At 48.5% G+C, this 24520-nt stretch overlaps 1 protein-coding gene across 1 annotated transcript in view; it reads left to right on the top strand.

Annotated features, from left to right (window-relative positions):
* DPY19L4 (dpy-19 like 4) overlaps nt 1-24520 on the top strand; it is a 672410-nt gene that overhangs the window by 310866 nt on the left and 337024 nt on the right. The window contains exon 11 of the mRNA XM_078687017.1: nt 1413-1486. Within this exon, the coding sequence (XP_078543143.1) occupies nt 1413-1486 (74 nt within the window). The remainder of the gene's footprint in view (nt 1-1412; nt 1487-24520) is intronic.

Here is a 24520-nt window from a genome sequence, read left to right as displayed (position 1 = left end):
TAGATGCACAGGTTGTGTAGCGCAGTAATGGCTTGAAGGGTTTGCATGGCAAACTTGAAACAGGGCCTTGCTGACAAGCCAGGTGATGGCCAGCACTTCTCAGGAGTATAGAAATACCTTAAACTGGGCATTGAGGCAGCATGGGTGTTACGCAGGGGCCTGCTGGGGGATGGGGGTTCAATACAACGTCAATGATTTGTGATACATATATATTTTGAGCACAGCCTGCAGCACTTCCGGGATAGTGTCATACTCTCAAATTTGCTTGAAAATTTTGTCTGGGGAGAGAATCCAGGTGGTTCAGACTTGCTTGCTCGCTGCAGTGTAGTACGACGATTGTTTAACGCCCCACCACTTTTAAATGTCACCAGCCGCCGTCCTAAGCGCCTCAGTCCAAAAACATGGGAGACCGTATATAGCAAAACAGCACAAAAACATCAAAGGGGTTCGGTGTCCCGACACTTATCCGACATGAGCTGTGAGCAGCGAACAAACAGGTCAGTAGAAGAGGGAAAGGACCTTTAAGAGACACTCGCTGCTACTGAATGGTTAATGGACCTTTTTATTGCAACTTCATTTTTCCCAGGGGGTTATGGGAAATTACGTTTTTGTTGACATGTTGATGTGTTTGCTGAAAAAATAAACGAAGAAAGAAAAGCATAACCCTCTCCTCCGGGTCCTGCCATAGAATTGAGGGAAGCCAGCTATAGATTTATTTGCAGCAAGTGAAAAATGCCGACTACTCATGCTGACTACGCATGCAGCCTTGAAAAACATTACTTTTAAGGGAATACGTGATTAACAATCACTTTCCACCACCAATTAATTCTGTTTCCACATAATGGTGAAAACATTCAGATGTTGTCTATAATAACGACGCTCATTCCACAGACATGGTTTGATTGGTTTGATTATGTTGACCCTCTTTTTTGTATAGCTCATAAAGTTTACACTGTCACATAAGTCTCTAAAGTCGTATTACACAAAATCAAGCACATGCGTCCATTCATTATTGCGTTATATGAATGCGTTTGGATTTAGAATAGAATGAAAGTCAGTCATCTAAGAAGAGTATATGCAGCAAGTTTCATTTGAAATGCCTTATTCATGTTATTACTTTATGGATTGAAAATGTTATAAATTTGTTTCTAGCATGGGTGTTTTAGGATGTGAAATTGTTTACTTTTTTGGAAAAACAAATCCTAAATAAAGAAATGTGAATTATTCTGATCAATAGGAGTAGGAAGCAAACCTTAAATCCTTGTACTCGCCACATCCCTCTTGCGAGTATTGAAACTGAGAAACAAAGGAAGGTTTCCCTCCTATAAACAGAACTGTATATTGTGAAGCAGCAACGACATGACTAAAACAAATGTTTTATGAGTTTTAAAACGTTTATTTTTTTCCCTAAGGCAGTTGTTCCCCATAAAGAAAATGGGAACATTTTGAAGTTCCTTGAAGTCAAATTTGGATTAAATATGACGAAGTAAGTTTCGTTTACTAATGCTGTCATCACTGTAATGTTTTAAGTGTTCTATTTTTAATCCTACAGAGCATGCTATGCGTTCTATGTAATAGGTGAAGAATAAATACAGAAATGTTTCAGGATATCAGTTACATACGTAATCTGCATTATTTCTGGTCTGGATAACTTAAATTATATGTATATTATGCTTGCATGCGCAGCCTTTCAGCCAGCCCTCTGTATCAATTGATCTGTTGTCAAAGACGTGACATTTTTCTTCCACCCACTTCAGCATCCAATGGGTCCACCAACTTCAGCCATTCCCTAACTTCAGTGTGAGCGGTGGCATTCTGCCTTTTTTAAAAAGATCAGATCTACACATAAAGTAGTTTTCTTAAGTTCCAGAGACTATTCTGGCAATTTGTTTGTTTTTCTGATAGAGGCTTCTAATCACAGATACCTCACCTTTTATATACTTTGCCAGGCGTCAGACTGGATCTGGAAACATTGTAGCAGCACCTCTGCATGCCAAGCAGCTCTGCACTGACGGCATTCCGATCCAGAAATGAAGTGCAGAGCAATTAAAGGTTCTACTCCTTCATGATAATGTCATTGAATGTCTTTCTACACAATCAGATGCAGATCTGGAACTATCTCTCTCGTCTTTATCAATATTTACTTCAAAATGTATTGAGTGAGCAGGGGAAATGTCACTTCCCAAAACAGCAAGTATAAGACCTTGTAACAACTGTCACAAGCAAATGTCTGTGACAGATCCTCATCAAGATTTCCTCGGCTCACGCCATGACTCTAAGGCCTACAGGTGCTGCACGTTGATGAATCCAAAGACCATTTGGGATCGCTAGGTGAAGCTATATTTCGCGAATCATCAAAAAACCCAACGTCTGGAACAGTCCTAATTTAAAGGTCAGTCCTTATCCCATTACTGGTCCAGAAGTCAGTCCGGAGGTTGATCGTCACTGTGCTCCAGATCCATTGGTACGTCCAGGAAAAAACATTAAAAATCCTACCAGGCCGGGGCGTGGCTTGGACGCGAGGCGGAATGGCTGCTTAAACCCGCAGCTCCGCCGACCGAGCGAATAAATCCGACATTTATCCATCAATCTGACGAGGGTCCCGGACCTCTCCCACTCAGAGGACCCGCAGAGTAGCGGGGGTCACTTGCTGGCGGAGAAAAATCGAAGCGGGAAGTTAGACTGCCCCGGACTGAAGCGGGCTGACTGAGAGCGGTGTGACGGCCCGTAGCAAGACGGAAGCCGGGACCTCGAGTGAGCCGGAAGAGGGAAGTGAGGAGTCCGGAGCTGCGCGGCCGGCGCAACAGAAGCCGGGGTGAGCGCTGCAAATTGGCGAACCAAGCTGAGGCGGAACTCGAGGAGTGAGACCAGTCACTCCGTGAATCCGGAGAAGCAGTAGCGTGCGGGACTGGCCCGGAGCGGGGAAACACTGTGCGGCGGAGTGGTCGGAGAGTCGCACTGCCGACCCGTTTGGAAGCCGACCCGGTAAGGAGCGCAACGGGGGAGGCTGACAACGGGTCAAGATCCTGTCAGGTGCGGGGGTGCCGTACCTGTTCTGCAGACCCAGCGTAAAGCCGAACTGAGTGGTGGGGCGGGCGGACGCACCTGATGCGAGCGTACCTCCCGCGGAACCCTCCCCCGACAAGAACACCGACTCGCACACTGCCCCCTAGGGCCGCTGAACACTCGAGGTGGCGAAACAAGATTGTAACCTAGACCCTGGGCTCGGCTGGTGCGGTCAGCACAGCGGAGCGGAACCTGGTGTTTTGGCGCGAGACGCCATTTTGTGCTGCCGGACCCTGTGAGGGCTTTTCCACAGCCGCGACTTGTTTGCAGAGGGCACCTCAGGGGGTATCCTGGCCCCGAACCGCAGGATACACAAACGTGCACAGTCTTAACAATCTGCTGGGGAAGGCTGGAGAAGCCTTGGCTGAACGCGGAACCCCAGGCTGCAGCCCTTACTAGACGGCGCAAACGTACTGCTGGGATCCCTGAGCTCCCCCTGTCGAGATCGCCGGGCGAGATGGGGAAACCAGATACGAGGCAGCCGAAGATCACCTTCGACAGGACCAAACAGAAGACGGCTGGCCAGGAACAGTCGGAAGATGAGGCAGCCAAGAATGATAATGGGGGCGCGCAAACATCTGAAATTAAATCCATGTTTCAGGAACTCAAAACAAGTCTCCAGGGGATAGATCACAAGATGGACGACTTGGCGGCTCGCATGGACAGTCTGACCAGGCGTATGGACAAGCAGGATGGTCGTGTGGACGTGTTGGAAACGCGAGTGACTGAAACGGAAGAGAGTCATACTGCCATGGACAGGAAAATTCGTGGCATGGATAAGGTCCTGACGCTGATCCAGCAGAAGAACGAGGACTTAGAAGCCCGCTCAAGGCGCAACAACGTCCGCATAACGGGTGTGGCAGAAACGACCAACATAGCAAAAATGGAAGTGTATGTGGAGACCATGATGTCGGAACTGTTCTGGACAGGCCTCTCCCAAATGTTCCTGGTTGAAAGGGCACACAGGACATTGGGCCCTCAGCCTCAACCGGGTGCACCGCCGAGAGCAATAATAGCGCGCATTCTGAACTACAGGGACCGTGACACCATTCTGCGCATGGCGAGAGATATTAAGGACCTCCAATACCAGGGTAATCACATCTCGATCTTCCCGGACTTCACCATGCAGGTTCAGGCAGCGAGGAGGGAATTCGTCCCGGCCAAGAAGATATTCCAGCAAATTGGAACCAAATATTCGCTAATTTACCCCGCCAAGCTGCGAGTACAGGGCCCGGGCAAACCTTCATTTTTTGTGGACGCCAAGGCAGCGTTGAAATACGCGAAGCAACTGTCACGAGACCAAAAGAATCAGCCGTCTCCTGAAGAACCGTAAGCGAGAGCTGCCCTGAGTGACATAGAGTGATGGAGAAGCGAACTTCGAACTACCAGTATTGTCACCAAACGATGCAGAGGCCGGGGGGCCAGCTGACGGCTTGGGACACTGCAGATCCTCCATGTTAAGATAAGTTGACCTATATAGTTACATGTAAATTACGGGGAAGAGGTCCACACGGGAGCACTGTCAGGCTGGCGCTCGGTCGCCCTGGCAAAAGTACAGGGTTAGAGAGCGTACGACCCGCGTTCCCCGAGGGATGACTCCCATTGGACTTGAACTGTTGAGATGCCTTACGGGGTGTTTGATGTTTGGGTGGGAGGGGAGGGACAGAATTGCACGACCTGATTGGGGGGTTGGAGCGGGAGGGGGCTGGGGGGGTTTGGGATTGAAGAGCGCTGTTGCTTTTTGTTTTGTTGAGAGACTAGAGACACAGGCAGCGACTACCACCACAGTTGAACGAGATAGGCCCCAGAGATCATCTGTTGTCCAGCATTGCATGATGACTACTCATGATAGATTGTGCTGTATCCTAGTGCACACGTTGCAGAAGGGAGTGACAATGCAAACTCACAATTTCAGCTATGGCTCACATTAATCTGTTAACCTGGAATGTGCGCGGTTTGAATGATAGGCGTAAGGCCCGGCTGGTTCAAGCCTACTTGCTGCGGAAAAATATAGACATATGCTTCTTGCAAGAGACTCACCTGACTGCAAATGCCGCTGCATTGCTCCGTAGTAATAGATGGGGGGAAACTCTGCATGCACACTACTCCAACTATTCCCGGGGGGTGGCGATACTCATTAGGAGGGGTCTCCGCTGGACGACGGCAGAGGTGAAATTGGACACTGAGGGGAGGTACATAATAGTGGTAGGAAATCTCTGTGGTATGAGGATGATTTTGGTGAATGTGTATGGTCCTAATGATGACAACCCTGAATTCTATAACGACCTTTGGTACAAAGTACAGGCTCATGGGCAGGCAGCGGTTGTGTGGGGAGGTGATTACAATGTGGTGCTCTCAGACACGATGGACAGGCAGGGTACAGCTAGGGAACACCACCCCAAGGCGGCGGCCACACTCTGGGATATAATCTCGGAAGCTCGACTGATAGACTCCTGGAGGGTACTGCACCCGGGAGCCCGAGAAGGCACATGTTTAACACTGCATAGAGCCGCGTGGTCTCGACTCGACTACTGGCTGTTATCCGGAGATGTCCACACACTCACGACAGATGTAACACACCTACCACGTTCACTATCTGATCATGCGCCAGTCTGTCTTACACTATCCACCCCAGCACAGTACATCCAGCCTTTCAGCTGGAGATTCCCTACAAGGGCGCTTCGAGACCAGGTATTTAGCCTGGAATTGAGGGAAAAACTAGAGGAATACTTCGAGCTGAACGAGGGGTCGGTGGACTCCCCGGGCACGCTATGGGAGGCATGTAAGGTGGTGATAAGGGGATGCTGCATGTCACTGAAGACGGGGGTACTCCGCTCCATCAGGGGCACCTTACAAATATTAGAAACTGAATTAGCAGCGCTTGAGGTGCAACTTCGAGAGACACCTACGGACAGAGTGAGGGCTGAGTTTCGTGCGAAGCTCACGCAATACCAAGAAGAGGAAGACAGAGAGGTGTCCTTTCTGGCAAAAGATGGGCAGGCCCGACGATACGGGGAGGGGGACAGGGCAGGCAGGACGCTGGCCAACATGCTTCGTACTCCCAAGGGTGCGGCCTATGTACTAGAGATCAGAGATGAGGGAGGAGACGTAGTGAGGGAGCCCCAGGCCGTCCTCGGGGTCATGACAGAATACTACCGCACACTTTACACGTCCAAGATTACACCTGACAACCAAACCATTACAGACTATCTGGACACAATCGCCCTGGCCTGGTTTAACAATGGGGCCAGACAATACATGGACTTACCGTTCTCGCAGGAGGACATACGGGCAATAATAATGAGCATGCCGCCTGGTAAAGCACCAGGGCCAGACGGTTTAACGTCAGAATTTTACAAGGAATATGCAGATATTCTGGTACCTAAATTACACGGGGTCTTCGAGGAAGCGGTCGAATCAGGGATACTTCCGCAGTCAATGCGCGAGGCACTGATCATCACCTTACTCAAGCCAGGCAAGGACCCTCTTGAGCCAGATTCTTACCGACCCCTCTCGCTCATTAATGTAGATGCCAAGATCTATGCGAAACTGCTGGCAGATCGGCTTAAATATATGCTGCCGCAAATAGCACTGTCGGATCAGTCGGGTTTTGTCTTGGAGAGATCCACATCACACAACCTGAGAGTCCTGTTTGGGCTACTCCACTACCTGGACCCCAAGTCGAAAGCTGCCGCCGCGCTACTCGATGCGACTAAGGCTTTTGACTCCCTGGAGTGGAAGTTCCTTTACGCACTCTTCACTAGAATGGGTTTCAGCCCGCTGTTTGCCAGACGCATCGGCGTCCTGTATAATCGCCCGACTGCAAGGGTGCGTGTTAACGGGCAGACTTCGGACTCTATAAAGATCACGAGAGGGACGAGGCAGGGATGCCCGCTCTCTCCCTTACTGTTTGCCATAGCTACGGAGCCGCTTGCGGCACGTATGCGGCAACACCACACCCAGAGGAGCATCGGCTTCACGTCGCGCGGTCTGCTTATCTCCCTATATGCGGACGACGTCACAATTTACATGATGGACCCGGAGGCAAATTTCGATCCGCTGATGAGGGAGGTACTAAGATATAGCGGCCTCACTGGGATTAATATCAATTGGTCGAAGTCGACCATGCTGCCACTAACGGATAGCACGGTGAAGTGCCACACTGAATTTCAGATTGACTGGGCCGTGGAGGAAGTCAAGTACTTGGGCATTAGAGTGAGCCGCACCGTACAAGACATCTGGCTTTCGAATTTTGGAGTGGCAATGGACTGGCTGGAGGGCAAAGTAAAAAAGTGGAAGACTCTTCCACTTTCGCTGACGGGTCGCATAGCTATTGCCAAAATGGTGGTGGTCCCCAAATTCCTGTATCTATTCATAAACATACCTCTGCCGTTAACAAGGGCGTTTTTCAGCAGGCTCCGCTCTGCGGTCATTGAATTAGTCTGGGCGGGTCGGCAACCTAGAGTGGCCTGGAACCTCCTGACTCTCCCGTTCCGGCAGGGTGGATTAGCTGCGCCGGATTTTGAGCTGTATGCGTATAGCGCACAAGCCCAGTATCTTTACTACTGGCACCACCCGATCCCGTACCAACCTCACGTAGCTATAGAGATAGATGTGGCGTCCCCATGCCCCATCAGGACGGCGGTGTACAAAAAATATACGAGATCGCATGAGGACGTAGACACAGTGGAGATGGTGCGTTGGGCATGGGCGGGTATAGCCAAACGGGCGGGAGTGAGCGACATGTATGCCCCGAGTATGCCACTGGACGGCAACCCCCTGCTGGAGCCACTCACGGACGCTGCAGTGGTCCGCAGAGCGGGCGAGAGAGGTCTGAAGGTGGCCGGGGACCTATACCCGGATGACAATTTTATAGAGATTCAGGACATGACTGTCTCTACGACCCCGACGGCTACGGAGCTATTATTGTATTACCAACTGCGGGCTGCGTGCAAGCGTAGATACCCGGGCTTCCCGGAGGCACCGCCGACACTATCGGCTTTGGAGGATGTTCTCTCGAATGCCTCCTCACACAAATTGATAACGAGGATCTACAGAGCCACACAGAACACGACACCTGTCCCACATACTGACTCGAGGATGGCCTGGGAGCGGGAGGCGGGTATACAAATATCGGAAAAACAATGGACGTTTTGTTGCACGCAACTAGAACACCTATCCCCAAATTACAGACTCAGGCTCATACACTTCAATTATCTCCACAGAACGTACCGTACACCCTTGCAACTGGTGAGAATGGGACTGACAGCTGACGCCTCCTGTTGGAGATGTGGTGAGAGGGAGGCCACATTTTTTCATTTGTCTTGGGTGTGTGGCCCGGTAGGTGCATACTGGGAGAGCGTGTTTCGCACTGTAGGTTTGATGGTGCATATACCCTTGGGTCCTGACCCATTGTTAGGTCTACTGGGTTTTGTGCTGCCGGTGCTGAGCGCGTCCAGAAAGCTGGTGGCGATGTTACTCCTGCTTGCCAAGCGGCAGATAGCGCTTAAATGGAAACAAAAGTCCCCACCTACGATATCTGGTTGGCTAAAATCTGCATTGTACTGCAAAGACCAGTTGTCGGCGTATTGGGAAATGATGCCACTCCGCTCTAGGCCTGCCGATATCTGGCAGCCAATGGTGGACTGGCTAGCCCACTCGGGAGGTGATGAGAGTGACTGAGGGCAGTAATGTGGAAACCTACGGAGGAGGAGTGGGAGGGGTGAGGAAAATGGCTTCATGCAGACTACCAGGGACTGCTGGCGGCGAGACTTGGGATCAATTAATGGAAACTGTTTGGGTTGACCTGTGACAATGTCTCACGTGGGTTTATGTTAGATGTTGTATGTATATACTATATTACCAAAGTGCAAAATGTACACGTATTGCTAACTTGATCTTTGAAGGATGAAACATATGCTGCCTGCCCCCGGGTTGTTGGCTAAATAGCGGTGTACATCTTAAGAATACAAATAAAGGTTTTTGAAAAATCAAAAAAAAAAAAAAAAAAAAAAAAATCCTACCAGGCCTCAGCCCCTTCCTGCCACTCTGTACTCCCGAGAAGGTGAGTGGGCGTCTATGCCTTGATCTCACTCTGATGTCAAAGCCATTCTGGCAAGTTGTCCCGGCATAACCAGAGTTTCAGGGACTGTTTGTAACTACAAGGCAAGTCCAAGAGTTCAGCAAGGTCCTGTTGTGACTCTTCGGATCCCTTTTGACTCCCTCTGCACCGTTTGCGGACCCCATGGAGCCAAAAGGCCCTCCATCTGGGATACTAACAATGGGTTCAATGGGTTCAACACCACCGCCAGTTGGACCCTTTGTTACTGCCACCAAACCTCTACCCAGCGCCTTCACTACCTCCAGCTCCAAGGCCCACTTCAGTTCCTGGAACATCGACTCCAGGGCCAACTCCACAACGCTGCAAGACGATGTGCATCCTATTATGCTCTCCCACTCAGAGTCTGTGCCGCCCCAAAAGTGACCGAGTCAGTGCCCATTGTACCGGAACCTTTGCCCGCTTACCTGGTTTTTGGGCTGCTATCCTCACTCTCTCTGGGATTCTGTCGCTCAAGTCCTTCCAAGTGTCCCTGAAGACCTTTGTCCTGTACTGACACAGGCCATATAAGATGGCCATGATGTGGAAGAGGTGTGGCGCCGCGGCCAGGGCGACTGACTCCGGAATCTGGGGATCACGGTTCGATCCCCGGCTCCGGCAGCAGATTAGCCCAGCACCATGTGACTCTGGGCAATAGCTTGCTTAATCTTCCCGACGGCCCCCAGCGCCTAGAGACCCTTACGGGTGATTGTGCGCTTTACAAATGTGGATTATTATTATTATTATTATATGATGCAGCGAAATTTACTATCCGATGTGGTATTAATACAGTCCATTGAGCAAGCCATTGTAACAAATTTTCTATCCTCAGATCAACAGATTTTTGCGCGCTGTCCAGTTGGCCTTTATTGACATGCCTTTTGATGGGACTCTGCTTTTTGGGGCTAAAGCAGACACTGCTCTTGAGTGCTTCAAAGAAAGAATGACCACAGCAGGCAGTACACTTCCTCTCCACCTCGCAGCCCCTCCTGCAAACCCCCTTTAGCTTTCCCCTTAGTGGAGCACGGCCACCTAGTTCAATGCAAGATCCATTGATTAGTACCATGTTGGCAGGCCATAATGTTGGGACAGGTGGGTCCTCCAAATTGTCTGGAAGGGGTGCGTCCTACCCTTTCTGGCCGCACCTTCCCCCTTCCTCGGAACATCTGACAGAGGACCATCTGTCCATCTTGCAGTAGACCAAGAGTTCAAGCCTCTTTGACCAAGGGGGCTATTGAGAGGGTGTTTGCAACAGAAGTCAGTAATGGTTGTTACTCCTGCTATTTCCTGGTGGTGAAGAAGGATGGAGGCCTCCGTTTTCAATGGTTTGCATCTTTGTCCAAGTAGGGACCCTTGCTTCTAGTCACAGTAAGGGAGTAACGCCCTTAGACAACCCCTGCCCACCACCTTGGTAGCATGGCACAAGCAGACAGGCTTATCTCAGAGGCAGTGTGTAAAGCATTTGTGCAAACCTACAGTAACACAGTGAAAATACTACAAATGGACACCACACCAGTTTGGAAAAATAGGGAATCTTTATCAAAACAATGGTATTGCAGTGGCTCTGTATGTATTACACTGATAAAAGAGTTTACCTAGGCCTTCATAATGTCAAAGGGTTAGACCCCGGCTCTAAGACTTGGCCCACCAATAGGGGAAATCACTTTCTTGGCAGACTGGCAGAGTTGCTAGATTTACAACTGCCTACAGTTAAAACTAGTGCCTCTGTTGTCTTTAACGAGGCACTCGCGGACACCCTTATGGTTCAGAACCATGTTCGGTCAGTCAACCTGCAGCCAGGCTACACAGACTGGTCAATGGTGACCCTCTTTTTCTGACACAACACCCTAGGCCTGAAAACCTTGTGGTAAAGGCAAGGACGGGTAATGTGAATCCAAATGCTGTCCTACTCAAGCCGCCCAAGCAGATACACCCAGGTTTGGGGAGCATTGCATTGGAAGTCATCAGAGCATCTCTTGCACAAACTATTCATGATGCAGCAAATTATGTACTGCACCATGGCCTAGACAACTTTGGTTGCATTGCCCACGCTATCAGCAGCAGCGTTGTGCTTAGATGGCACGCTTGGATATGGGTAACTGGATTTTCTAGGGACATCCAAGCATCCCTTGTAGGCATGCCCTTTGACAGACAAGACTTCTTTGTGAAAAGGGTAACTCCGAGCTTAAGCGATTTATAGGTATTCTTGCAGCAGCACGATCCTTGGGATTAATGTCATTATATAGCCAATTGTCAACCCCTTCATTTGTAGCCGTTCTTGTTCTGTGAGTTCTATTTTGATATGTGCTCTGTTTGGTATCCCGATTTGACACATGTACTGCAACTTTTACCTTCCTCTCCCTCCAATTGTAAAGCGCTCTGATATCCCTCGGGATCATGTTCGCGCTATATAAAACGTGATAAATAAATACATTCTATCAGCAGTACAGAACCTTTAGGGGTAACTCCAGAGGCCTAGTTTATCAGCAACATCAATTTGCCAGCAACTGGTCCTGCCTTTTTTGGGCAAATGACATGGAGGTGGTGGAACCACTTCACTATAGGAAGGGCAACATTCATCTAGTTCCCTTTCCTCTGCTGCTGTGGCACTCAAGTCATTGTCATTTTACCTTGCAGACCCACTGTCAGCTGGTAGAGTGTCGGGTTCAGAAATGTCCTCCCTGAATAGTAATTCAGGACATCGGACCAGTAGTTTATTTTTTAATAGTTCGCTCAAAGGTGCCTTCATCCCACCTTTCATTTCTATGCTGCCTCAAATTCCCAAACACTAGAGCAAAGTTTGGCAGACCATGCTACAACCCAAATGTGGGAGGTCATTCTCCTGATTGCCTTGTCTGGCATCGAACGATTGCCAGACTCTGAGAGGGGCAAGTGGTGCTACACGAGCTACTCGCTCGTGCTGAGGAAGGACAGAGACATCTAGCCTATACTGGACCTCTTGGACCCTGGAGACTGGATTGTGTCCTTGGACTTGCACGATGCGATTTTTGTATACCAGTCCTGCAGTCCCACAGGTGCTACCTTTGGTTTGAGGTAGGGTTGGAATACTTCTAAATAGTTGTGCTGTCCTTCGGCCTTACCTCTGCTCCTCCAGAGTTCTTTTACGCATTTCTGCCATTGCCTCTCTTGCCTCAAATTCTGAAGAAAATCATGTATGACCAGAGCCAAATCAACTTGATAGCCAGGATTGGGCTTGGAGGGTGTGACACCCAGATTTCTTTAGCCTGAACATTTGCCCTCTGATCTTGTTACCTCTTCAGGAGGACTGCCTATCTCAGCAGCAGGAGGGAGAACTATGTTGGTTTTCTGCAGTCTACACCTCCTGCTTAGTGACTGAGCAGCAACAGCTGCGTTTCTTTAACTTGCTACCTGAGGTAGTGAATTTCACACTTGCAGCCTAATGTCCTAACTCCTGATATGCTAGATGCTGAGAGAAATTTGTGGTCTGGTGTGGAATACATTTTCTGTAGTAGGGGATCTCTGTGTATAGTCATAATCTAGTGAATAGTCCCGCCCATGTGCGTGGACCCCGGAGCAATCAAAAATAATCTCTTAGAGTATCGAAAAGATGCAGAAATGCACAGACACTTAAGAGAGAATTTAAAGACAGATAATGCAGCCTAAAAAGGCTACACTGTCCAGTACTTCAACTAGAAATTCCACCAAAAAATCCACAAAACAGCAAAGCCTGTACAGATTTCCCTTGCTTAAAAAGCAAAAACCCTCTGGAATGATAGAGAGGAGGACCTGGACAGACAAGCCCCATAGGCTGCCATTATGTGGCTCAGAACAGGATACTGTGCCTTTAAGAGAACTTTCAAGAACTTCACAGTATCCCAGAATGCACTGCAGGTCCCAGTTACTTTCAGTTCTTTTTTCCGGCTCTTGCAAGCAGGACCCTGGAGCATTGAGCTCTCCCTTTTCAAGGGTTTATTGGTGTTTTTTCACTAAAGATCGATATTGAGTACTTTCTAAGTACTTTTGGGCTTTTCTTCTTGGTTTTTGCACTCTTTTTCTGTCAAATATGCCTTCATTATTTGACAAATGCCCGGAGTGCTCCAGGAAGATGGCTAAGTCAGACCCTCATGAGGTGTGTATCCTCTGCCTGCCCTCTTCCCATGTTCCAGAGGAGTGTGAGATCTGTAAAGGCTTCTCTGGCAGGACCCTGAAGGACAGAATGAAGATCAGACTTCAGGGCCTCTAGGAAAGAAGGCTGAAGGCTCAAGGTGGGTCTGGTGGGGCTTCATCTGCCCATGATGAGGCCTCTGGGGGGCTCCCCAGGGGCAGGAAGTCCAGCAAACGTCCACAGTCTCCGTCGGGGTCGGTAGCACTGACCACGACGTCAAGAGGAAGGTCCACGGCCAGTTCCCGGTCTCCCCAGGGCTCTGGGTCGAGAAAACGTCGCCCGTCGACGTCGAGGGACTTACACAGGCCGCCGTCGAACCCAGTGACGATTTCATCGTCGTCGTCGACGTCGAGTGAACGACGTCGACGGGCCCGGCGTCGGCGCTCGCCGTCGAGGCGACACCGCCGATCGCCGTCGACGAACAGGACATCATCGTCGTCGAGGGGTTCCTCGTTGTCGAGGCCGCCGTCGAAGCAGAAGAGGTCGCCGTCGAGGCAGAAGAGATCTCCGGTGCAGAAGTCGTCGACATCGAGGCGGTCGAGGTCGCCGTCGAGGCGGTCGAAGAGATCGCCGTCGAGGCGGTCGAGGTCGCCGTCGAGGCACAAGAGATCGCCGTCGAGACATAAAGGGTCGTCGTCGAGATGGTCGTGATCGACGTCGAGGCATAGAAGCCGTTCGACGCCGAGGCATGGCAGGCGGTCGACGCCGAAGGGGCGCTCGACGTCGAGGGATCCACGTTCGACTCCTGGTCACCGTTCTTCGGCGTCGTGGGGTCGTGATGGCAGGCCTAGGACTGTGGGGGGCTCCCCTCAGTCCGGAAAGGATGGCGGGTCGCCGGGATCGGCGTACTCAGTGGTGTATACCCCGAAAAAGGTCGTTCCACCTCCTCCTCCGTTGCCAAGAGGTCCACCTCCGAGGGCTCCAACCCCTCCTCCGTTGCCTCCTCTGCCTCCACTTCCAACAGGGCCTAGGACCCCTGTGCCGGACAAGCCGCCACCGGTCCCACCGAGGTTGGTCTCGTTACCCAGGCTTCCGACCCCTCCTAAGAAGACTCCTAAATCTAAGGAACCACCCAAGCCCAAGACGTCCGCCCCGGGGAAACCGGCTGAACGTCCCAGGCCTAGGAGGTCAAGGTCGCGCTCCAGACGGAGAGACAGGTCGAGGAGCAGACACCGGTCCTCCACCAGATCTAGACATCGCCACAGGAGGCATAGGTCCAGGTCTCGTACAGCATCATCTAGGACCCGTTCCTATTCACCTACTCTATTGGATTCTCCGGAGACTAGGGTGTCCCCGATCGACGACATTGGCACGTTCCAGAAGGTGCTCCTGAGGGGGGCTGCGAAGTTGGGTATCACGGTGACGGCTCCTACACCTACGACGTCGGTGATATTCGAGACGCTTCACAAGAAGCACCTGTCTCGCCCTCTTCTGCCGTTGGTCCCAGGACTGGTCGAACCGGCGGAAGTGCTGTTCCTTACACCGGCGGTGGTGAAGGCTGCTCCTTCAAGACTCCTGAAAAAGTACCGTGCTCCTGACTCGGACCCGGCCTTCCTGCGTGTGGACCCGGTGCCCGACTCGGTGATAGTGACGGCGGCCAGGAAACTGCATTCTACCTCCCCGTCCTCCACGGTGCCACCGGATAAGGAGAGTCGCTGGATTGATTCCGCTGGTAGGAAAGCCTGTGGGACCTCTTCCACCACGATGAAAGCCTCCAGCGATTCGGCTTTGCTGGGGCGGTACAACCGTGCGCTGTGGGACTCGATGGAACAGTTCGCGGACCTGGTTCCGCGCGACAGGAAGGAGAACTTCATGGAAATTGCCTCGGAAGGGATGCTGGTTTGCAACCAGGCCATCAGTGCCGCTGCAGACATAGCGCTGTTGGCCGCACATGGCTACGGTCACGGGGTCAACCAGCGCCGCCATGCCTGGCTCAGGCTTACGTCACTCAAGCCTGAGGCGCAACAACGTGTGGCAAATCTGCCGTTTTCCGGTGAAACACTCTTCGGGAAACATGCAGATGACGAAATGGCCCGGATGAAGGCCGAGGCTGAAACCCTGACAGCTGTGGGTCTGGAGAAACCCAAGGACAAAAAGCCCTACCGCCAGTTCCAACGGCGGTTTGGCTCGCAGGGGAAAGGAAGAGGACAGTCTTCTGGGCAACAGCAGCAGCAACAACAGCAGCAGTTCCGAAGACCCTTCCAAAAACGTCAGAGGGGTAGAGGTGGACAGCAGTCCTCTACCGCGAACAAGGGCCCGGCCGGGTCTCGACCCTGAGCGGTTACTTCCCCTTCATCCGTTACCCGCTCCGGTGGGGGGAAGCGTTCAATTTTTTCTGGCAGAGTGGAGAAAAATTACTCGGGACAAGTGGGTGCTGAATATTGTTTGCAATGGATACAGTCTTCGGTTCACCAGTCCGCCTCCATCGATTCCTCCGGTCAGCTCGCTGTATCAGCTGCGCGAGCTCCAGGCGGAGGCCGATATCCTGTTAAGGAAAAGGGCGATAGAAGATGTACCTCTGTCTCAAAGAGGAAGAGGTCTGTACTCCCGGTTCTTTCTGGTCCGCAAGAAGGACAAGAACGAGTTCAGGCCCATTCTGGACTTGCGACAGGCAAACAAGTGGATTCGCAGAGAAAAGTTTCGCATGCTGTCGTTGCATCAGATTTATCCTCAGCTGCAACAGGGGGACTGGCTTTGCGCCATAGACCTACAGGATGCATACTTCCATGTGCCCATTGCACACAAACACAGGAAGTTCCTGCGATTTCAAGTCGGCACCAATCACTATCAGTACACGGTACTTCCGTTCGGGCTGAAGTCTGCGCCCAGGACGTTCTCGAAGTGCATGGCAGTGGTAGCGGCACACCTACGGAAGAACAAGGTGTTTGTCTACCCGTACCTGGACGATTGGTTGATCAAGGCCTACTCCTTCTCAGAAGCTCAAGCACATTTCCAGAAGACGTGCGTTCTTTTGAACAAGCTGGGATTGCATATCAACATGTCCAAGTCTGTTCCGACTCCGGTCCAGTGCATTCAGTACTTGGGAGCCTCCATCAATACGCTGTCAGCAAGCGTGTCTCCTTCGGAGGAATGACGATTATCACTCCTTCGAAAGGCTCAGGCTCTCATGTCCACTCCGTCTACGACAGTGAGGACGGTGTCTTCTCTACTGGGGTCGATGGCCTCTTGTATCTTCCTGACACCACATGCGCGGCTGCACATGAGACCGCTGCAGGAGTGCTTGGAGGATCAGTGGGACCAGAGGAGAGGATCTTGGGACGACAAAATACGACTGTCTCTACATGCTCTTCAGTCTCTGAAGTGGTGGTGTTCAAAGGAGAATCTCCTCAGAGGGGTTCCCTTCCACAAGGACATTCCCACACAGACTATCGTGACGGATGCTTCTCTCCAGGGATGGGGAGCACACTCCGGAGACCTACAGATTCAAGGGACGTGGTCCCCGATGGAGTCCACATACCATATCAATTTCCTAGAACTCAGGGCTGTTCATTTGGCACTGAAGGCGTTTCACCCGTCCTTCCAGACCAACTCTCTGCTTGTTCAGACGGACAATACGACCACGATGTATTACCTCAACAAGCAGGGGGGCTCGAGATCCCGCACTCTGTCGCAGGAGGCGCAGGCGATCTGGCGCTGGCTTCTGGCCCGAGGACTGACGATAACGGCCACCCATCTGCCAGGTGTGCAGAATGTTCAGGCAGACGAACTGAGCTGACTGATTCAGGAAAACCACGAATGGGTCATAAACGACGAAGTACTAGGAGAAGTCTTCGCAAGGTGGGGAACTCCGGACGTAGATCTGTTCGCCACCGCCGAAAACAGCAAATGCCGAGACTTCGCCTCCAGGTACTACCAGCCGGGGACGCTGGGGAACGCGTTATGGATCAACTGGTCGAACAGCTTTCTGTACGCTTTTCCGCCCATTCCCCTGATTCCGACGGTTCTCATCAAGCTGTCCCAGTCCAGGGCGCGGATGATTCTGATTGCCCCGGAATGGCCCAGACAGTGGTGGTTCACGGACCTGCTTCACCGGTCTCTCCTTCCTCACATGAAGCTGCCGTGCAGGCCGGACCTTCTCACGAAGTTCGGGGGGCGGATGTTGCACCCCAACCTCTCGTCTTTGAGTTTGGCGGCATGGCTCCTGAGATAGTGCAATATGGCCATCTGAATCTCCCAGAGGATTGTATGGACATACTGAAGGAGGCTAAGCGACCTTCCACTAAGACTTCGTATGCTTACAAGTGGAAGAGGTTTTGCATCTGGTGCAAGTCTAAGAACTATGACCCTACGACATGCAAGGAGGATGTCATCCTTCCATATCTACTTCATCTGGCGCAGTCTGGCCTTAATGTTCATTCCATTAAGGTTCATCTGGCTGCTTTGACTGCCTACAGGAAATGCCCTTCACAGACTTCCTTTTTCCAGATCCCTGTGATCAAAGATTTTCTGGAAGGCTTGAAGAAAGTATTCCCTCCTGTCAGGCTTCCTTCGCCTTCGTGGGACTTGAATGTGGTGCTGTCCAGATTGATGAAGGAGCCCTTTGAACCTATTCATAAGGCTTCGTTGCAGCACCTGTCCTGGAAAGCGGCGTTCCTCGTGGCCATTACATCGGCCCGCAGGGTGAGTGAAATTCAGGCGTTGTGTTGCCAAGAACCTTATACTGTATTTCATGCTGCTAAGGTTGTTATGCGTACTCACCCTAAGTTTCTTCCCAAGGTTATTTCTGATTTTCATATCAACCAGACTATAACTTTACCTACGTTCTTTCAGAATCCTTCATCTCCAGCGGAAAGGTCTTTGCATTCCCTGGATGTTAGGAGGGTGCTGAAATTTTATCTGGATAAAACCAAAGATATTCGTAGGTCAGACCAATTGTTCATCAATTATGGATCAGTCAGGACAGGTCTTGCTACCTCTAAGCAGTCCATCTCGAGGTGGATTGTGTCCTGCATACAATTGTGTTACTACAAAGCTAATAAGACCTTGGGGGCAAACCTAAGGCTCATTCCACCAGGGGCAAAGCTGCCACGACAGCTATGCTTCGTAATGTTCCCATTGCAGAGATCTGCAAGGCGGCCACTTGGAAGTCGGTCCATACCTTTGCTAAGCATTACTGCCTGGACGCTGATGCCACGGCAGACGCTCAGGTTGGGCAGGCTTCGCTGCGGAATCTGTTCGCACAATAGTGGCGTTATTTCTTCTTTCTCCACCGCCGCTTGGTGTGGGGATGGGCTTGCTATTCTATTCACTAGATTATGACTATACACAGAGATCCCCTACTACAGAAGGAGTAGTTTCTGTCCTGTAACTCCAGTTCTGTAGTAGGGGTATCTCTGTTATAGTCATAAGCGCCCGCCCTCCTCCCCGGTGGAGAGAGATTTTCATGTACGGAATGCTACAGGTCTGGCGTGTTACGCCTTCAAAAAGAACTGAAAGTAACTGGGACCTGCAGTGCATTCTGGGATACTGTGAAGTTCTGGAAAGTTCTCTTAAAGGCACAGTATCCTGGTCTGCGCCACATAATGGCAGCCTATGGGGCTTGTCTGTCCAGGTCCTCCTCTCTATCATTCCAGAGGGTTTTTGCTTTTTAAGCAAGGGAAATCTGTACAGGCTTTGCTGTTTTGTGGATTTTTCGTGGAATTTCTAGTTGAAGTACTGGACAGTGTAGCCTTTTTAGGCTGCATTATCTGTCTTTAAATTCTCTCTTAAGTGTCTGTGCATTTCTGCATCTTTTCGACACTTCTTTGATTGCTCCGGGGTCCACGCACATGGGCGGGACTATTCACTAGATTATGACTATAACAGAGATACCCCTACTACAGAACTGGAGTTACAGGACAGAAACTACTCCATCTTTATCCTCCTCGGGCTATACTCTCTGATGTATTGCTGTTCCTTTTGTTGTTGGACCCTCGGTCCTGCAAGGTCCTGTACTGGACACTGTTAAGGGTTGTATGTTGGCCATTTCAGCTTTGTTTGACACATCAGCCTTCCATTTTCAAATCCCCTGTTGTGATGTGGTGTTTTTGCAAAGGTCTGACTCACATGTTTTCTCCGAAAATAGCAGTAGCTCAGTTAATTTCCCACATTCCTCATGTGCACACCATTAGAGCCGATGGATAGCTCTTCACTACCAATCGGACAATCAAGACTGCCTTTCTCATCATGATCACTTTTGCGTGCTGTTTGATTGAGCTGCAGGCGCTGTGGTGCAACCTCCCTGTACCACTCTTTCCAGACAAATTGATGCCGAGGACTCAGCCTACTTTCTGCTGAAATTGGTGTCAGCCTTTCATGTCGGGCAGTTGATTACCCGACCAACCTTCTTTGCTCAACAACACCCCAGGAGAGAGGAGGAGAAGCTTCAGTAACATGACCCTGAAAGTGCCAAAGAGTGTTGGAAGATAACTAAACTTGTTCTTTAGGGCATTCCTAAGTCACAAAGGTGTTTCTTTTGCTATTTTGTACCCTGATCCCAGCTCTTTCATGCCCCCTATCTAGTCCATCTAGTCCATTAACACCTCATTTATAGCAGGTAATGCAGCTATGCCTTTCTCCCATAGGCATGCTATGAGTAAGCCTTTTTCTGCCTTGCTAGCTATAATCAGTAGCTGGACCGAGAGCTCCTCCATTGGGGAGTGGTCCAGACCTCCATCATGGATTGGGGTGTATTAAAAATATTAGTGAATGTTGAGAGGTCATATGCTGCAATTTTAGAATAAGTTTATAGCTGGGAGCCAGCACAATAAATGGCAACCCGCTGTCCCATTTCGGGGGTCATCATTTCCACCTCCAACTTTTTAAAAACTGTTTCATGAACAATGTAAATGTTGTTTTGCAGAACATATATAAACTTGGGCAGGGAAATAAGTTTTAAAATAGCTTGCTTTTCTAAAAGGAGAGCAGTAGTTTACACCAGTCCTTTAACTTCTGCTGGAATTGTGTCAGCACCACAGTCAGATTACTGTCAAAAATATGTTTCTGCCTGCTTGTTCTCTTGTTATGTTCTATCAAATATACAACTCCAGTGACGGTAGCAAGTGTAATTGTAGTACATAACCCACCAACACTTTAAGACACCAATCACATCTCCAATCCAACTGCTTCAATTTAAACTATGAAATGTACATCATGCTGAGAATACTATGACATCATGAATGACATATATAGTATTCCACAAATAGTGATCTGATCTAGGCCACAACACATCTTCCCGTCCTTTCAATTTTCCCATACAATATAACTACACAATTGAATTTTTTTAAATTATAATGTGCTAAAAAAAAAAAATAATAATTGAATATAGCCGTCAACACTTTGTATAGTCAACACTTGTATGGTCTTATGTCATGAAACTAAACCGTTAGATTTTGACTGAACACTCATCCATTACATAGCCTTTATCCCAACGAGGTTTATTCTCATCCTCTTTGTTTACAGTTTGTTAGTATAATTCGAATCCACAATGGTGTGATGCCATGCCTGCACACCACTCCTGACAGCTGGACCATTATCCACTTTTACTAACCTAGACATCTCCTGAATCCAAAATTGCAAAAGAAAATGTTTGATACCAACTATTACAAAAGGACCCATGAATTTGGAACGTCCCTTTTTTTTTTTAACATACCTGGTCACTTCCCACCTTCCTTCTTGTATACCATTCTTTACATCAAAACAAGTTTTATATTTGTCTTGATGGGCTAATCTACGCAACACAAGATCTTTTTCAGAATAATGTTCTTCATTTTTCATTAGTTTACTGTGAGATTTCCTACCTCTAAGTGAGGCAAATGGAGATGTAGTTGTCACAATATTAGGTGTGACACGGTGTGCCCACCACGTCTTTCTCAACACTTCTTTTAGTGAGTTCTTTTTAAGTGAACGACGAACACCGTTCTTCACCATCTGATTCATACTTTCAGCTACACCATTAGTTTGAGGCAAATTAAGAGCTGTCTTAAAATGGACCATTGACATTTCATTGAGAAAATCTCATTTCTTGAAAGACAAATTGTACTCCATTATCGTTGACAAGACACTTGGGCACACCTTCCCTAAAGAACTCTTCTTTCTGGAATTCGATTACTGTACTGGTATTAACAAAAGCCACACATTTGATGACTACCCACTTATATGTGTAGAATACTAGGAATATAACATAACATTAATCACTGCACCCAAGCCTTTGATGCTGGCATCAGTTAATAAAATTCTCTTTTTACAAGCATCAAAATGCTCTAAAGTTGGTAACTTCCCAATGCTGTCATTGATGCCCCTGAAAGTTCGATCACACTCTTCAATCCAACTGAATTGAGAACTCTTTTTAGTAGCACTCTCAATGGCTGCGACAAACTAGCAAAATGTTCTGCTAGACCCAAAAAAGTGCCCCCTTGATCTTTATTTTCTGGTTTGGGGGTCTCAACAATACTGTTTGTTGAATCAAGTTTAGGGCTTATGCTTTCACCGGAAATGGTGTGTCCCAGGTAAGTTACTGCTGCTACCCTAAACTTACACTTTTGTTTTATTCTAACCAACCAAATGCTTCCTGCAATTGCTCCAACAGTTTCCTGTTAATCTCTTCCATAAACTAGAATGTCGTCCTGAAAAAAAAAAAACACTTTGACCAGTCCTTCTAAAACGTACTTCATGACCCTTTGGAAACATACCACTGCCGAGGCTAGACCAAAAGGCATGCAAATTAACCTATAAGCACCCAGAGGGTCCACAAACGATGTCAAAGGTCTAGAGTCAGGATGGAGCATAACCTGGTGGTAAGCAGAGGACTAGTCCATGATGCTGAATACCTTTGCGTCTTTTATTAAGGCCAATGTTTCTGATATGTTCGGTAATGGCTATCTGTCAACCCACATGAGTTTATTTAACCCCCTTAAATCAACACTCATCTTAATGTCTTTACCACCATCCTTAGGGGCCAACACTTTAGGGGCAAGCCACTTGGAACATTCTATCTCTTCAATCACACTTCTCTCCTTTAGTTTTTTGAGTTCTCGTTGTAACAGGCCCAGCATCATGAAAGGAACCTTCCTCACTTTTGACACACATGGCACAGCCACCATTCTTCTGCACATCCTATCTTCAAAGTTCATAAATGATTCCAAATCATTCCCAGATTTATAAGGAAATTTGGAATAAAATGTAATCAGGTAGCTCCGCATTTTTTATCAACAGTACTTTCTGTTTAGTATTGGGATTCAGTGTTATCACCATATCAACTTTGATATCTCCAACCCAAACGGTTATCGCCCCTTTTTGCTAAATATACTTTTCTTACTGTTTCATGGTCGGCATTCCACCTTAACCCACTAGAATTATGCTAGGTGTTTGTAGTGTGGTCTTTTCATTTCTGAATACCAACTCACAGTTTTTATCACCAATCATAGTTTATGACGATCCAGAATCAGCAAGCACAGATCTTCTTTTCCAACCAAACACAATTTCACATTCCGGCATTTCAATAGGATCAGCATCAACTAAGCCATCATCTCTCAAGCTTAAAACAAATTTATTTTCCACTTCTACACAATTCACACCTTATTGTTTAGTCACTCTACACACACGAGCATAATGCTCTTTCTTGCCACAATTTTTGCAAATTGCAAATCTCGCAAAACGTTCAGGACTGTTGGAAAGATGTCCTTCACTACCACATCTAAAACATTTCATCCCATTACTCTTAGCAGATACTGAACTGTTGTTCTGGGAAAAATAAATGGTGTCCAATTTCTTATTACCTTTTTCTCCATTTGGTATCCAAACTTTTGTCACAATCTTTGTCTGTATTCTTGCATAACATTCTTACCTCCTTCACTTTTTCATCTAGTCCCAAGTATCCTTCCCTTTCTCATCACTCATCTCATGCACCCACATGCTTGTGATTCCATACTCTCCACTATAGCTAAGGCCTTTCTCAAATCAGGATTTTTTGCAAACCGTTTCTCTCAAACTTTACCATATTTGTACACCTTACTATGTGATGATCAAAATCACATGTATGTGCTAATGTTTTAAGGGCGCCACACAACTGCCAATGTTTTCTGTTTCCCCTGCATCCTCGTACAAAACTTGTATCTCTCTAGCACCACATTGATTTGTGAGCCAAAATGATTTTCCAGCATGTTGTATGACATCTCATATAGTTGTTGGGCTCACCTTTACTTTGCCCAATGACAATTTCTTCAAGCCTTTCATACACATTTCTACCCTAATTCCCAAGCTGTGTAATGAGATGGCTTGTTTGCGTACTGCAGAAAAACTTCAATACCCCAATAGTGAGCAAATATGAATCAAATATCGGTTTCCACATCTTCCAGGTAAAGATAGGTACACTCTTGTCAAAAATAAAATGAGGAAGTTCAGACATATTAGCACTTGACATATGTCTTAGTTCTGACCAGAAATTAAAACATTACATGTATACGATAATTGTGCTTAAAACCATACACCCAACTAATTCCTCCATCCAGGACATTCTTTTACTACCAAAATGGCTGTAATATGCTGATGTTTTCTCGGTCATGTCAGCGTCCTATGGTCTACCCGCATTCGAGACGTTCTTCACCCCTAAAATGGAGTGATGTCGTCCTGATGTATGCTCCCATCACGTCAGGTCTGGTGCTTCACAAAATGGCCACATTATGTTCCGATACTCCCTCCACTGATGTCAGTTTTACAGCTCCCTTGACGTCACCATTTGCTCAGTTAGTGGCATTCAGAACACACCAAATAAACAAAAACAGAGAGGTCAAATCAGTCTCAAAAAAGCCACAGAGACGGAGTGAGATAGATAAGAATCACACACCCACTTTGGGTGGATAGGAAAGCCCTCACACACCGACCTAGTCAGTGTCATGCTTCATCACCGGGCCCCACCAAAGAGGCCGAGTGCCTCTTCGGTGTGCTGCGACGCCAGAAAGACTGCGGAGCTGGTTGTGTGAGAAGGGCGTGCTGTGAGGGTAGCTAAAATTAAAAGTGCCTAAAAGGGTATCAATAAAAAAAGTTTAATGAGTGATCCCTAAGACACAAGTGAAGAGTATTATGTGTCTGAATTTAGCTGCCAAGGTTTAAGGATTGGTTAAATTCAGAAAAAATACTTAAGTCAGTCAACATGTTTCTGCCATATGGGTGGTTTCAATTTACCAAGGCATTCGTCAGGACTAAACCCCGGC

This window comes from Lissotriton helveticus, chromosome 4_1 (assembly GCF_964261635.1).
Source record: "Lissotriton helveticus chromosome 4_1, aLisHel1.1, whole genome shotgun sequence".
NCBI lineage: Eukaryota > Metazoa > Chordata > Amphibia > Caudata > Salamandridae > Lissotriton > Lissotriton helveticus.
Note: the sequence above shows the minus strand (reverse complement) of the source record. Positions and strands in the feature narration are given on the sequence as shown.